This window comes from Phacochoerus africanus, chromosome 4 (genome assembly GCF_016906955.1).
Source record: "Phacochoerus africanus isolate WHEZ1 chromosome 4, ROS_Pafr_v1, whole genome shotgun sequence".
Lineage (NCBI taxonomy): Eukaryota > Metazoa > Chordata > Mammalia > Artiodactyla > Suidae > Phacochoerus > Phacochoerus africanus.
Window position 1 is genome coordinate 71,911,380 of NC_062547.1, and position 14,822 is coordinate 71,926,201.

At 50.6% G+C, this 14,822-nt stretch overlaps 1 protein-coding gene across 1 annotated transcript; it reads right to left on the minus strand.

Moving 5' to 3' along the window:
- Positions 1-5,249: 5,249 nt before the first annotated feature.
- On the minus strand, positions 5,250-10,916 carry TEX45 (testis expressed 45). Its single transcript, XM_047774439.1, has 8 exons — positions 10,352-10,916; positions 7,953-8,059; positions 7,764-7,864; positions 7,407-7,519; positions 7,212-7,321; positions 6,672-6,873; positions 6,031-6,116; positions 5,250-5,496 (listed from the first exon to the last, which is right to left on the minus strand). Exons 1-8 carry the CDS (start codon positions 10,890-10,892, stop codon positions 5,269-5,271), a joined length of 1,488 nt encoding a protein of 495 aa, XP_047630395.1. The 5' UTR covers positions 10,893-10,916; the 3' UTR covers positions 5,250-5,268.
- Positions 10,917-14,822: the final 3,906 nt, after the last annotated feature.

The following is a 14,822-nucleotide window of genomic DNA, read 5'->3' on the forward strand; positions in this document are numbered from 1 at the left end:
TTTAGAGATGTTCCATGGTTCCCCTGCTCTGGGGATCTACGTTGCTGGAGCAAGCTAAAAAAAAAAATAAAGCAAAACAAAACAAAACAAAAAACAACAAAAGAATTTTGTTGACTACAGGTGTGCTTTGCTGGTCTTTGGCTGAATTTGGAGTGAATATTGACACCACTTACCCTCAAATGCCTCACTCTTCCTTCCTGAACCTTCTATATCTGCACTGAACTTATATCCTGAGACCTGCTTTCCACCCCTCTATGAAGAAGCCCACAGCAGATCTGAGACTGAAATTGGATTATCTCTCTGGTTCCTCATCCTGCCACCTTCTGGATGATCCCATTACAAATAATACTTGTAAAGACAGCTGTCGTTTCTGTCTGCCCAGTATTTCTTTTTTTTTTTTTCTATCTTTCTTTTTTGGCTGCCCCTCGACATATGGAGTTCCTAGGCAAGGGATCAGATCTGAGCTGCAGTTGTGACTTAAGCCACAGCTGTGGCGACACCAAATCCTTAACCCACTGTGCCTGGCGGGGGATCGAATCTGTATCCCAGTGCTCCCAAGACACCACCAATCCCATTGCACTACAGTGGGAACTCTGAGTCTGTCCAGTATTTCTATTAGCACTTTGTTTTCCCTTTATAGGTTGCCATCCACTACTTGAGATGGATTCGTGTCTAACGCAGCCCCCAATACCATGTGATTTAAATTTACCAATCTGAGAACCCAACCCCCTGGCTACAAGAATGAGGTCTGGGATGAAGCCATGAAGTTGGAAGATCTCTTTCTTCCTCTGGGATCATGAGCTGTCTATAGGGTCCCATCTGCCAGCACTGGCCTTTCTCAGCTGTCTGGAAGAATAGTCTGCATCCTAAAGCCAATCTATACCAGGAGTTAGAGGTGAGAGTCAGAGAGTTGGTTCTGGCTATATTGGTTGAGCTCCTGGATATAGCTATACCTGAAGCCAAAAGTTCTAAGTCTTTCCCATACCAGGAGCTGAAAATTTTCCTGGGTATTTGAAATAGTTTAGTGGGTTTCTGTCCCTTGCAGCCATGACAGTCTTGATTAATTTAGAAATTTGTTTCCTAAAAAGGGAAGAGCATTAAAGGAAATAACTTAAAATGTGAAAATGGCTGAATAAAGGTGAGGTAGAGAGCCAGGGCCACCACATATGTATTCATTATAAAGTGAATAGGGCTTTAAATTAGTGCAGTGCACAACGTTTCCTGATGTATGTGGCAGCTCTATAGAAAAACCTCCCTCAGGAAACCAGAAATCTGTTATGTGGAAGAAAAAGAGCTGATTAAATTGTTGCCTATTTTATCTTGGCCCTCAGACAGTTTGTCACCTGTGGCTTGAGTGGTTTTGGAGGAAAATATCAAGATATTGGAATATGTGGGAATATTCATGAAATCTTCAACAAGGTCTTTTAAGACAGACACATGCTCCTTTTATGTGTTTCTTCTTCTTCTTCTTCTTCTTTTTTTTATCTTTTTGCCTTTTCTAGGGCCGCTTCTGTGGCATATGGTGGTTACCAAGCTAGGGGTCTAATCAGAGCTGTTGCCGCTGGCCACAGCCACAGCAACGCTGGATCTGAGCTGTGTCTGCAACCTGCACCACAGCTCATGGCAACAGTGGATCCTTAACCCACTGAGCAAGGCTAGGGATTGAACCTGCAACCTCATGGTTCCTAGTCGGATTTGTTAACCACTGCACCATGACGGGAACTGCATGTGTTTCTTCTTAAAGCAGAGACTAGCACCCGCTCATTTTTGTGAGCTTGCCAGAGCTAAATTCTCTACCTCAAAATAAAAGAGGAATTTAGTAATGAAGATTGGGATTATCCGAGGTCTGGTGGCCACTTGATGCCTCAGCTTGCTTTCAAACATTGAACACCAACACAGCCTGTCTATAAAGGCACAATTACCCTCATTAGGAAGAGCCTATTGGCTGAGTCTTCACTCTCTGGATTGTAACCTGGAGAGAGATAGATGCTATGGTGACTGTCAGGCACAGGTCTGTTGCTAGGAGACATGATCCATCAAGGTTGGACTCCAGACTCCAAGATCCTGGGGGAGGTTTGGGGAACCAAATCAACCAGGCATCCAATCACAGCATTCCACCCCTCTGGGCCCTGTGGTTGGTTCACCAGCTGGGCATGTGACTCAAATGGCCAATCAGAGTATTCCTTAAATTCCAATGTGAGGAGGTCAGGGTGAAGACCCCCCACCCCTTCCTTTGGGACTTTAATGGTATGGATTTGGGCTTTTTTCTTTTTGCCACTGCTTGGAAAGATGCAGGACTGAGAGGTGGTGAGGAATCTGATGTGGAATCAGCATGCTTGATGTTACACCTGGTCACAGACTTTCTCATCTCTAAGTCAATAAAATCCCTTTCTGCTTAAGCGGATAGAGCTGGGTTTCTGTCACATGCAACAAAAATAACCTAAGATGTTAACAAAATTTAGGCACTATTCATTGAGCTGCAGCCAAGTGCTGAGCCCTGTTTGAAGAATGGCACATGCACATGTTACTTACTCCTTGTAACCCTTCCATGAAGGAGGAACTGCTGCCGTCCCCATTTTACAGATGAGGAAAATGAGGGTGAGAGCATGACATCACTTGCTCAAGGACAGAAAGAGATAAGGCTGCTGCTTGGTGAAGATTACTGCTGACAAAATGTTTTCCTTTACAAATTCATCTGTTTTCCTAGGTTCAGTCATATTTTATTCAACTAATTTCATAAGCCTTTTTGGTTTTTGTAGTTCATATGAAATGCCTTCTCTGGGGGGTAAGTGGGATATAGCAAGGATAGACATAAAAACCATAAAATACCTCCAGAATCATTATCTTTCTGGCAAACCATCCCGGGACAGGTCAGTTCCACTGTTAGAAAATGAACTTCAAGTTGTGCCCATATCTGCCTCCTTGTAACTCCTACTCATCATTTATCATCTGGTGTCTGGGTTGCTTTAAACCATTCCTAGAACCAGAGTAGAACACATAATCCTGAAGCTGGGGCTACATGGAACCAAAGCAAGCTTTCTGAGCTTCCTGGCAGTCAAGGAAACAAGGAAACGCCTTTTTGTACAAGTAGTCTGGTCAAGAAGCAGAATGGTTACCAGGAGAGCCTGGTTTTATCCTGGGAATCACTGTAGGATGAGTTTATTGCAGTGGTTCTCAACTCGGGGCATTCCTCCCCCCCCCCCGGTTCCCCAGAGGACATTTGGCAATGTCTGGAGATGTTTTTGGTTGTCACAATTGGAGGGGTGGCTGCTGTTGGTGTCTAGTGGGTAGAGGTCAGGGATGCTGCTAAACATCCTACAACACACAAGACAGCTGCCAACCACAAAGAATGATCCTATTCAGAATGTCAATAGTGCCGAGATTGAGAAAGCCGGCTTTATGATGAGGTAATTCAGAAGAGTGTCAGCTACGTCTTTAGTGGGAGCAAGCAGAAGAGGTATTCTGCAGCCCGCAGACCCTCTCATAGTCAACACAGATACCATGACTACAGCCAAAAGAGCCCTCTTGTCTCCAAAGGATCCCAAACTGGACTCCTTTTCTTCCTGTGGAAATGGCAAGCTGGTCTCATAGAATTGCTGCCCATGGGGAAAAGGCTCCTGGCCAGGTTTGAGCTTGGCTCTTAATGGCCTATCGGATTGGGGCGGTGGGGGGGGGCGGTTGGTCTCTGAAGGTCTGACGGTGGAGTCAGGGAGCGGTGTTCATTCCTTGAAACCAGATTCTCAACAGCTGACAGATACGGGGCCCAGGCATGGCCACCACGGCCCATCTTCTCGTCCCAGATGGAACTGGCTTCTTATTGCTGATCTCACAGGACCCCAAGTGCTTCAAAATGGGGGTGCTGTCCAAGGTACTAGTCCTTGACGTGCTTGCTACACCCTGTCACCCACCAGCTTCAGGGCTCCACCCCATCATCCTCTTTCCCACCCTTTCTCTTTTTTTTTTCCTTTTTAGGGCCACACCTGCAACATATGGAGGTTCCCAGACTAGGGGTCAAATCGGACGTACAGCTGCCAGCCTACGCCAGAGCCACAGCAACGCCAGATCTGAGCCATGTCTGTGAACTACACCACAGCTCATGGCAATGCCGGATCCTTAACCTGCTGAGTGATGCCAGGGATCAAACCCGCATCCTCATGGTGCCTAGATGGATTCGTTTCCACTGCACCCTGACGGGAACTCCTCCACCCTTTCATTCTGTCTCGGCTGGACACCTCTCCCCTTAGACCTGATCACATCCTGATGATTTTTATTAATTTGCCTCTGGACCTGGCTGTCACTTGGGGGCCAGTTGCCCAGCCAGCCAGTGCACCAACCAGTCAACTTCCAGCCTCTGCTCACAGTAGGGGACATTGCTGGCTAGGCCCTTCTGAGCGTGTTCACCCCTCCATGCCCAGTGTCTAAACAGCAGAAAGCTCCATCCTCTACCATCATCTTCCTTCCCTCTCCTTACCTTCATCTTTGAAATGGAAGCTCTACCTTCTGGAGCCCCAGCCCACCCCACCCCCAGACTAGGGTGTACATTTCTCATTTATAACAATCTAGTAAGGGAGTTATTATTTCTCTCCATTTCACAGATGAACAAAATAGAGGTTCAGAGGGGTTCAGTGACCCACCCAAGGCTACTTTCCAGGGAGTTCCTATCTGTGGCTCAGTGGTAATGAACCTGACTAGTATCCATGAGGATGTGGTTTTGATCCCTGGCCTCCCTCAGGGGGCTAAATGATCCGGTGTTGCCATGACCTGTGGTGAAGGTCACAGATGAGGCTCAGATCTGGCATTGCTGTGGCTATGGCATAGGCCAGCGACTACAGCTCTGATTCAACCCCTAGCCTGGGAATGTTCATATGCTGCGAATGCAGCCCTAAAAAGACAATAATATAAAATAAAGACTACTTTCCAGGACATGGAAGAGTCAAGACTTGGACTCCATTCATTCAGCCCCAGAAGCGTGCATTCCTCACCCCTTGCCACACTGCCTCTGTTTCACACCAGAACTCCATCCTCCCCCACCATTCAGAACTTGTCCCTGCCCCCAAACACCTTCCACGAAGTCTGACCACTGAGCCTTGGTCCAAGCTGGGATGGCCTCCCTGCCCAGACAGTGGGGTAACCCAGGGTCTGCAGAAGTGTCTGCTCAGGGCTTCTCCATGGAATCTTTCTCTCCTGTTTAGCCCCCTGCCCCATAAACACCCCATCTTCTTTCGGGATTGATGAATAGAAAGTGGTGGGACGTTACCAGAGCAATGTTTATTGCTGGCTTCGGCATGGGTAGACAGGGCCCTGGGGGGCCCCAGGGTCTCCCTGCCCAGCTCCACAGCCCCAGTGATGAAGGGAGCCCAGTGGCAAGTGACTCTCCTGGAAGTTGTCCCTTCTCAACACGACTGGGCCCTGGTATTTGAAGGCAAACTTGTCCTTGCTTAGGGTTGAGAAGAAGCGCTGTCTGCCCAGCGGGGGCTCCAAGTGGCTATCCTTGCACTGTGGAGTCAGGGTGGGGAGCCTGGCAGGGCAGTCTGGAGGATGGCTGATCCACCCAGGCCACCCTGTGGAACCTGCAGCACCTTGGGAACATCAGAGAGTTGGGAGAGGTTCCGGCCAGTTTGGCTGATGACTGGGCCCTGGGGAGGTGGGTGAAGAGGGGTCCCAGATAGGGTTGCCCCAGGAGCTGGATGAGAAGCTGGAGAGAAGCCAGGGCAGACCCCCTGGAATGACCCCAAGGCTGGGTTGAGCCTGGGGGACACTTGAGCTGACCCTCTGTTTGGGGTATAACTGTGGCTGGTGTGATGATGTCCCTGAGCTGATCCTGACATGACCCTGGAACTGAGCTAGGGATCATCTGAGGCTGAGACGACACTGAGATGACCTTGAGCCTGGGGTGAACCAAGACGGCTCCTGAGCGGACTTGTTGCTAATTCTGAGCCTGAGGTGAGGTATAATCTTCCTGAGAGAACTCTACACTGATTTGGGGGGGGGGTTACCTGATCGGAGGGATACCCTCTTCCCCTCCCTCACCCGCTGTAGCATCTCCTCAGTCACGGCAGCAGGAGCTGTTCTGTGAGGTTTCAGCATCTTCTGATTCATGGTTAAGAAATCTGGTTCTGGAGATTTGGGTGGAGTGGCTGAAATGAGGGCCGGAGGGAGGATAGGCAGGGCCCAGGGGGAAGGGATGTGTGAGACTAAGGATGGGTGGGTTCAAGAGAGATGCCAGGCTAAGCATGGAAGATGTCACGGGAGGAGGATGGATTAGGAGGCAGGGAGGATGGAGAGCCAGGATGGGGCTCAGGAGGACAGGGGCAGGGCAAGAGCAGGCGGGGATGTGGGGTTGGAGGGGCAAGAAGAGTAGGTTGCTGGTCAGGGGGAGGAGCCTGAGTCTTGCTGAGGAGGAGGGGTAAGTCAGGGGTGGGTGGATATGGAGAGGGGCGGGGCCATACCAGAGGGGCGGAGCCATGCATGTGGTCGGGGCCATGGCTGGTTGGGGATGGGGCTGGGAGTAGTTCAGGGGCGGAGTTAGGGCCCTAGTCCTTGGGGTGAGATCTGGTAGATCAAGAGGCGGAGCCAGAGTTTGAGCAGTGGGCGGGGGCTGGATTGACCCCGGCAGGTCAAAATCTGTGGCAAGAGCAGAGCTTTTCTAGGGAAGATGGGGTCGCGCTCACCGCCGGTACCCTCTGGCAGGTTGCTCCGCTGCCAGTGGAGGTTGGGCGCTTTCTTTGGCTTTTGCATCCCAGCAGGGTAATAGTCTGTGCCCATGGTGGTTTGGAAAAACTGCCCTAGTAGCGACGGCTCCCCTAGGGTTATATGACTCTGCAGTTCTTCATGAGGCACGTGGCGGCTGGGTTGCTTGGTCACCGCCAGCGGCTGTAGGATCATATGACATCTGGGGAGCTCCCCGGGTCAGGGATGTCCCAAGGCCGCGATTGAGGGAAGATGTGGATGCTGTGTGGCCTTGGATGGCTCACACACTCTCCGTCCCACGTAACAGCGCCAGGGGTTGGTACTGTTAGCTCATTTTACAGACAGAACCACTGAGGTTGGGAGTGGTTAAGGGATTTAGCCTACATCACGCAAATAGATCCAGGAGATCCCCGCATACATGCCAAGCTCACTCCCACCTCAGGGCCTTTGCTATTACCCATTCTGCTTGGGAAGCCCTTTTCCCCGAAGAACCCTGCCACTTTCTTCCGCTTCCTGCTGACCTGGCCGTGGAAGAAGTGCATGGAAGTGGTGAGGCTGCCTGGGCCCAGGCATCCGTTTCCTTCCAGGATGTGTGACTCCGGAGTCTGGTCGTGGTGAAGAACCAAAGGCTCTGCCGGGGTGGCAGAGGGGGTCCTGAGCAGCTCCGGGAGGCTGCTGTGGGAGTGAGGGGGCAGGGCCAAGCAGCAAGCTCTCACCTGGCTCCCGGGCATAGAAGTATTCTCCCATGGTGGTGCTGTCATGGAAGAGGCCATCTCCAGGACGAATATTCACACAGTGGATGTGGGCTGAGGCCTGGGCTTTGTCATACCTGCAGATAAAAGAGGGGAGGGGGATCTATGCGATCTGAGCCCTTGCAACTCCCAGGAAAAGGAAGAGAAGCAGGCTTACCAATGGCCATGCTGTGGGGAGGTGTGGCCTAATAGTCGGCCTTGCCTGTGGGTGATAGGGACCCAAAGGCACAGTATTGGCCCTAGAGCCTTAGGTGGTACACCCCACCTGAGGCTGAGAGCCCTTTTGCCTCATCTTGGTAGAAGGCCATGATCCCCTTGTACCTGTCTGGGGGCAGAACCTGGGGCCTGTAGGCTTGTTTCTGCTCTGCGCACATGGGCCCATAGCCAATCTTGAGGTCTCCAAGTTTGATGCTGGAGGAAGCCTGTGGGCAGACAGGGATGAGAAGGGCAAGACCACCCAGCCCCTATTACTGCTCCCCACCCCCACCCCCACCAGCTGCATCAATTTACCCTCTTACACATCAAGGCTGGTGGGCCTGGCAGGGCCCGGAACTGTGTCTGGTAGGAAGTCGTGTCAACCTCTCTCCTATGGTCCCACTTGAGAGGACTGGGACCCCCTGAGGATGAAGAGGAAAGAGAGAATGGGGTTGATTCCAGGTAGCCTTGGGCACGCTGGGATTTGATTCCTTTCCTGGGAAAGCAAAGTGGGAAGTCCTGACTAGCTTAGCCTCAGGCTTGTCTGGAAAAGAACAAACGTAATTTAAAAAATAATAAGAACAAGGAGTTCCCGTCGTGGCGCAGTGGTTAACGAATCCGACTAGGAACCGTGAGGTTGAGGGTTTGGTTCCTGCCCTTGCTCAGTGGGTTAACGATCCAGCGTTGCCGTGAGCTATGGTGTAGGTTGCAGACCTGGCTCGGATCCCGAGTTGCTGTGGCTCTGGCGTAGGCCGGTGGCTACAGCTCCGATTCGACCCCTAGCCTGGGAACCTCCATGTGCCGCGGGAGCGGCCCGAGAAATAGCTAAAGAGACCAAAATAAATAAATAAATAAAATACAATAAGAACAAGAATAGCACCAAGGGAGTTCCCATTGTGGCTCAGTGGGTTAAGAACCCGACTAGTATACATAAAGATGCCGGTTCGATCCCTAGCCTCGCTCAGTGGGTTAAGGATCCAGCATTGCCATGAGCTGTGGTGTAGGTCAAAGACTTGGCTCAGGAGTTCCCATCATGGCACAGTGGTTAACGAATCCAACTAGGAACCATGAGGTTGTGGGTTCGATCCCTGCCCTTGCTCAGTGGGTTAAGGATCTGGCGTTGCCATAAGCTGTGGTGTAGGTTGCAGACGTGGCTCGGATCCCGTGTTGCTATGGCTCTGGTGCAGGTCGGTGGCTACAGCTCTGATTCAACCCCTAGCCTGGGAACCTCCACATGCCGTTGGAGAGGCCCTAGAAAAGGCAAAAAGACAAAAAAAAAAAAAAAGACTTGGCTCAGATTCTGCATTGCTGTGGCTGTGGTGTAGGCCTGTGGCTACAGTACTGATTAGACCCCTAGCAGGGGAACCTCCATATACTGCAGGTGTGGCCCTAAAAAAAAAAAAAAAAAAAGATTGCTACCAAGGAGTTTCCATGTGGTGCAGTGGGTTAAGGAGCCAGCATTATCACTGCTGTGGCTCACGAGTTCCTGGGTCCTGGCCTGGGAGCTTCCACATGCTGCGGGTGGGACCAAAAAAAAAAAAAAAAGTTACTACCAAGCACTGAGCCAGGTACCTAAGTTAAGGGTTTGCACCTCATTTGAGGGACTGGTATTATCCCCTCCTCACTTTATAACCTCCTTGAAGATTAGAGAGGTCAAATAACTTGCCAGAAATCATAGAAATTCAGAACCAGAACAGAGTCAATCCTGAGAGCCCAGCTTGGAGAGTCTCTGACTAGTGATGTCCACCAGAAGGTCCCCTGGAGTCACAGAAGTGGAAAATCACATGAATGACAGCGACCTTTTTTTGAGTGCTCACTATATGGCAAACGCACCATGCACTCTGGGCTCTTTTGGCTTCACCAGCAACTATAAAGTGAGAGCCTGTTGCACCCACTTTGCAGATGAGGAAACTGAGGCTTGGTGAGGTCGACTGGCTCCGAGTCACACAACTACCAAGTTGTCCAGATTAGGGTGGTGGTGAGCGGGACCCTAGGCACATTTGTCTGACCCCAAGCCAGCCTTCATGACTTCTGCCCACCCGGAAGAGTTTCAGGAGATTTGCCCATCCCTTGGATGCAGAAACTGAGACTCCAAGAGGTTCCAAGTTTTCTCAGCCTCTGCACTACTATCATTTGGGGCTGGATAATTCATTGCTGTGGTGGTGCTGTACTATGCGTGGTAGGATTTTTTTTTTGTCTTTTTTGCCTTTTCTAGGGCCTCTCCGAGGGCATGTGGAGGTTCCCAGGCTAGGGGTCGAATCGGAGCTGCAGCCCCCGGCCTACGCCAGAGCCACAGCAACGCGGGATCCGAGCCGCGTCTGCAACCTACACCACAGCTCACGGCAACGCTGGATCCTTAACCTACTGAGCAAGGGCAGGGATCGAACCCTCAACCTCATGGTTCCTAGTCGGATTCGTTAACCACTGCGCCACGACGGGAATTCCGTGGTAGGATGTTTAACAGCATCCCTGGCCTCTACTCTATCCACTCCCTCTCACCCGGATCGTAAAGACAGACAGACAAAAAAAAAAAAAAAAAAAAAAAAGAAAGAAAGAAAGAAAAAAGAAAAACAAAATAAAACGGCGACAACAACAACAAAACCGACTCCCAAACGTTGCCAAATGTCCACGGGGGGAGGCCGCACAATCCTTGCTCAATCCAGGAGAACCTCTGGGTTGGGCGAATCGCCTAGGGCGTCCGGGCGCGTGCTCACCGAGGTGGTAGCTGAGGTCCCGGGGCTTCAGGCAAACGTCGCGGAGCGGGAAGAACTCCTGGTAAGTGGTGGACGGGAGGCGCAGCTGAGCTCGGTCGCCCGGAGGCACCGAATCGCGGTCGAAGATGAGGCGGGCGCCGCGGATCTGCTCGCTGGCGCGTGCCGGCGGCTCAGGCCAGCCAAAGTCTGAGCGCATGGTGGAGAGGCCGGTGCGGGAGCGAGCGTCCGCATGCACGTGCAGGTGGCTGGCCTGCATGGTGAGCGTGCGCTCCCGCGTCAGTTCCCGCTCCAGCTCTCTCGCCGGCTGCGCTGACGGGGGCGCGTACCTGCAGTGCGTCTCCGACACGTGCTCCTGGCCTCCCCCGCGCGTGTCTCGTTGGAAGAGGGACGTGCAGGGCGGCGGCTGGCACAGCGGCCCGGGGGTAACGCCGGGGTAGGCGGGAAAGTCCCGGTGCGAAGTGGACTGCGTGGCGCCCACTTGCAGCCGCGTGTCGGGCCCCAGAGCAAAGTGCGAGGCCTTCAGGAAGTCCAGCCGGGACATTGGGCACGGAAGGAGGGCGCCTGTGGCCAACGCGGAACCCAGCGCCACCTGCGAGGGGGCGGAGACAGGACTGAGCAAGTGCCCCCAGGGGACAGTGCTGCCTTTTATTCCTTTCTTTGTGCCAGGCATTGGGCTAGGGACATCATAAGAAACAGGTGCAGCCCCAGTGCCTGTCCCCCGAAATTACTCATTTGGCACGTATAGTGTGCCAGACATGTTGTAGGCCCTCCGAGAGGGTCCGTTATTAACAGACCAAGAGCCTGCCTTTGTGGAGATCATAATGGGGCCCTGAGGGGACAGACAATAATGAATGAATGTAATCACATGAATTGCAGAGTAAGTTACAAGGTGATAAGTGCTGTGGGGGGAAGAAAAGTCACACAGGGTAGAAGGATGGGGTTTAGGGTGGAAGGGTTTAAATAGTTAGGGAAGGCATTGATAGTTGATAGTTGAGCAATGACCTGAAAGGGGGGATAGCAGGGCATTTAGGTGTTTGGGGGAATAGCATTCTGGGCAGAAGAATCAGCAGTGCAAAGGCCCTGAGGCTGAGGCAGAGGAAAAGAGAGAACTGTAGCATTAAGTACTGCAGTCTGTCTGTTACCGGAACCCACTGTCCTCACTCTCAGTGGTCAAGGCCAGGCTCTGCTCCCTTTGATGTCTGGGAAACCACTTGTCTTTCTAACTCTGGCCACTGTCCCATTTCACCACCCCTCTTCACTAATCTTCCTGCCCTCTGCAGTTGTCCTGGGCTCTGACTTTTCTTCCTGTTCTCAAGCCGTCTGTGGTTTCCACACCCCCCACTCATTTCTCTGACCTTCAGCTCTGGGCTCCCAGCACCCCACTTAGCCAACTAGAACCTTCTGACCTTTGCTCAGAGCTGAGTTGTCCCCCTCTCCCTCCTCTCTGCCCCTCAGGCAGCAGACCCTCAGATGCCACCAACACCACTGGTTCAGGCTCAGCTCTTGCAGGAAGCCCTCCCAGACCACTTTAGCCTACAACTGTTTGCTCATGTCAATGCATCATGCATTTTAACGAAACCACAGTTTGGGGAGTTTTTTTTTGTTTTAGGGGGTTTTGTTTTTTGTTTTGCTTTTTCAATCATTTCAACCCCTAAACTAGCTGTGGGTCCGGAAGATTTCACATAGTTTATGGGAGAATCTGACAACTGAAATTGCCAGCTGTGTCCCCTTGGAATAAGTAACTGGGCTCCTGGGAGCTTCATTTTGTTTCCTCATCGGGAAGGAGAAGAGCGTACATACCTCGAGGGGGGGGGCATGGGACCTAATGAGTCTTAGAAAACGTGTTTGGCATGGGCCTGACCCTCCAGACCCTCTCTGTCTCCAGTCTCCCAGAGGATGCTCAGATGTTCCATCCAAGGCTGCATCCAAGTGCGGTCCACCTCTGCCCATTGTGACCCAGGGAGCTGCCCCAGACAATGCTGTCACAATGGTCTCCCAGCAAACTCCAGTTTTAGCTGGGAGGAAAATCAAGAATGAGGCTGGCAGAGTCCTTGTCCTGAGAGCTTCAGGGAGCCAGTGACTTGACTTCTCAAAGTCTTGCTTTGGTCATCTGGAAAATGGGGCTGAAAGTGGCAACCATTTCAGTGCTGAGTCACTGCACAGATGAGTGCCGCTCCAGGGAGCCTTAGAGGCATCTGTGCTTCCCATCTCCAGCCTCATGACCACCAGGAACACAGTAGTTGAACACATAGGGCTTGTTCCTTGATGCAGTGGGGAGAACGCATTCCACGGACACATCAGCTTGGTTTTGTATTAGATGCTTCTGAGGAGGTTTAAGAAGTAGGGTTTTTGGAGTTCCTGCTGTGGCAGAGAGGGTTAAGGACCTGGCGTTGTCACTGCAGCAACTCAGTTTAGTGCTGTGGTGTGAGTCTGATCCCTGGCCTAGGAACTTCCACATGCTGTGGGTGCACCAAAAAACAAACAAACAAACAAACAAAAAAAAAACAAAAAGAAAGGGAGGTGGGTTTTGCACTGTGTTGGAGACTTGACTTCATTTTTTGAGGTGTTCTGACAAATAAAAATAATATTGAGGAGTTCCCACCGTGGCTCAGCAGAAACAAGTCTGACTAGTATCCACGAGGACGCAGGTTCAATCCCTGGCCTCACTCAGTGGGTGAGGATCTGGTGTTGCCATGGACTGTGGTGTAGGTTGAAGATGCAGCTTGGATCTGGCATTGCTGTGGCTGTGGCGTAGGGCAGTGGCTAAAGCTCTGATCCGACCCCTAGCCTGGGAACCTCCATATGCCATGGGTGTGGCCCTAAAGAGACAAAAATAAATAAATAAATAAATAAAATAAAATAAATAAAAAATAATATTGAAAAACACAACAGGATGGGGGGATGGGAAGTTGATGCTTAATGGGGCAGAGTTTCAGTCTGGGAAGAGGAAGTTCCAGAGGTGGATGGTGGGGATGGTTGTACAAGAACGTGAACACGCTTAACGCTTAATGCTGAATACTTAAAGATGATTAAATGGTCAATTTTATTTTATGTATATTTTACCACAATACAACAATTTTTAAAAAGAGAAAGCAATTAAAAAAAAAAGATGATATAAAGATATAAGGGTGGTAAACCTGTCCTGGTTCATGATGTCCCAAATCACCTACTGAACAGGATTTTTTTTTTGTCTTTTCAGGGCTGCACCTGCGGCATATGGAGGTTCCCAGGCTAGGGGTCCAATTGAAGCTACAGCTGCCGGCCTACACCACAGCCACAGCAACGTCACGTCTGAGCCATATCTTTGAACTATACCACAGCTCGCAGCAATGCCGGATCATTAACCCACTGAGCAAGGCCAGGGATTGAACCCTCAACCTCATGGTTCCTAGTTGGATTCGTTTCTGCTGCACCACGACAGGAACTCTGGGATTTTTTTTTTTTCATTTTTGAAAGTTTTCTTGAAGTCCAGGTGATGTACAAGGATGTGCAAAGTTGTGATAATTTCTGTTGTACGACAAAGTGATTCAGTTATACGTGTTCACACATCCATTCTCTTTCAGATTCTTCTCCCAGATAGACTTTCACAGAATATTGGGTAGAGGTCTCTGTGCTATACAGCAGGTCCCTGTTGGCCAATCATTCCATATACCTCAGTGTGCATATGCCAGTCCCAACCCCCCAGTCCACCTCCCACCCCCACCCCCCACCCTCCTCCCTGTCCTCTTTGGTAACCATAAGTTTTTCAAAGATAATGAAATGGGATCTTTCTTTTCTTTTTTCTTCCTTTCTCCATCTCTCCCTCCATCCTGCCCTTCCTTCCTTTTTAAATTTTTTTTATTTTATTATTATTATTTTTTTATTAGGGCTGCACCCACTGCATATGGAAGTTCCCAGTCTAGGGGTGGAATCAGAGCTACAGCCACCAGCCAACACCACAGCCACAGCAATGCCAGATCCGAGCTGAATCTGCAACCTACATACAACACAGCTCACAGCAACGCCGGGTCCTTAACCCACTGAGCAAGGCCAGGGGTCGAACCCGCATCCTCATTGATACTGGTTGGGTTCATTACCTGCTGAGCCATAGTGGTAATTTTTCATTCCTTCCTTTCTTCCTTCCATCCTTTCTTTCTTTCCTTCTTTCTTTCTCTCAATATAGTTGACATATAACATAGTGTAAGTTTAAGGTGTACAACCTATTGATTTGATACATTTATATTGCAACAGGGTTGCTATTGTAGTCTTTTTTTTTAATCTACCTGACATTTATTTTATTTATTTATTTTTAGGGCCACACCCTTGGCATATGAAAGTTCCCAGGCTAAGGGTCGAATTGGAGCTACAGCTGCTGGCCTACGCCACAGCCACAGTAACTCGGGATCCAAGCTGCATCTGTGACCTACACCACAACTCATGGCAGCTCCGGATCCTTAACCCACTGAGCAAGGCCAGGGATCAAACCTGCATC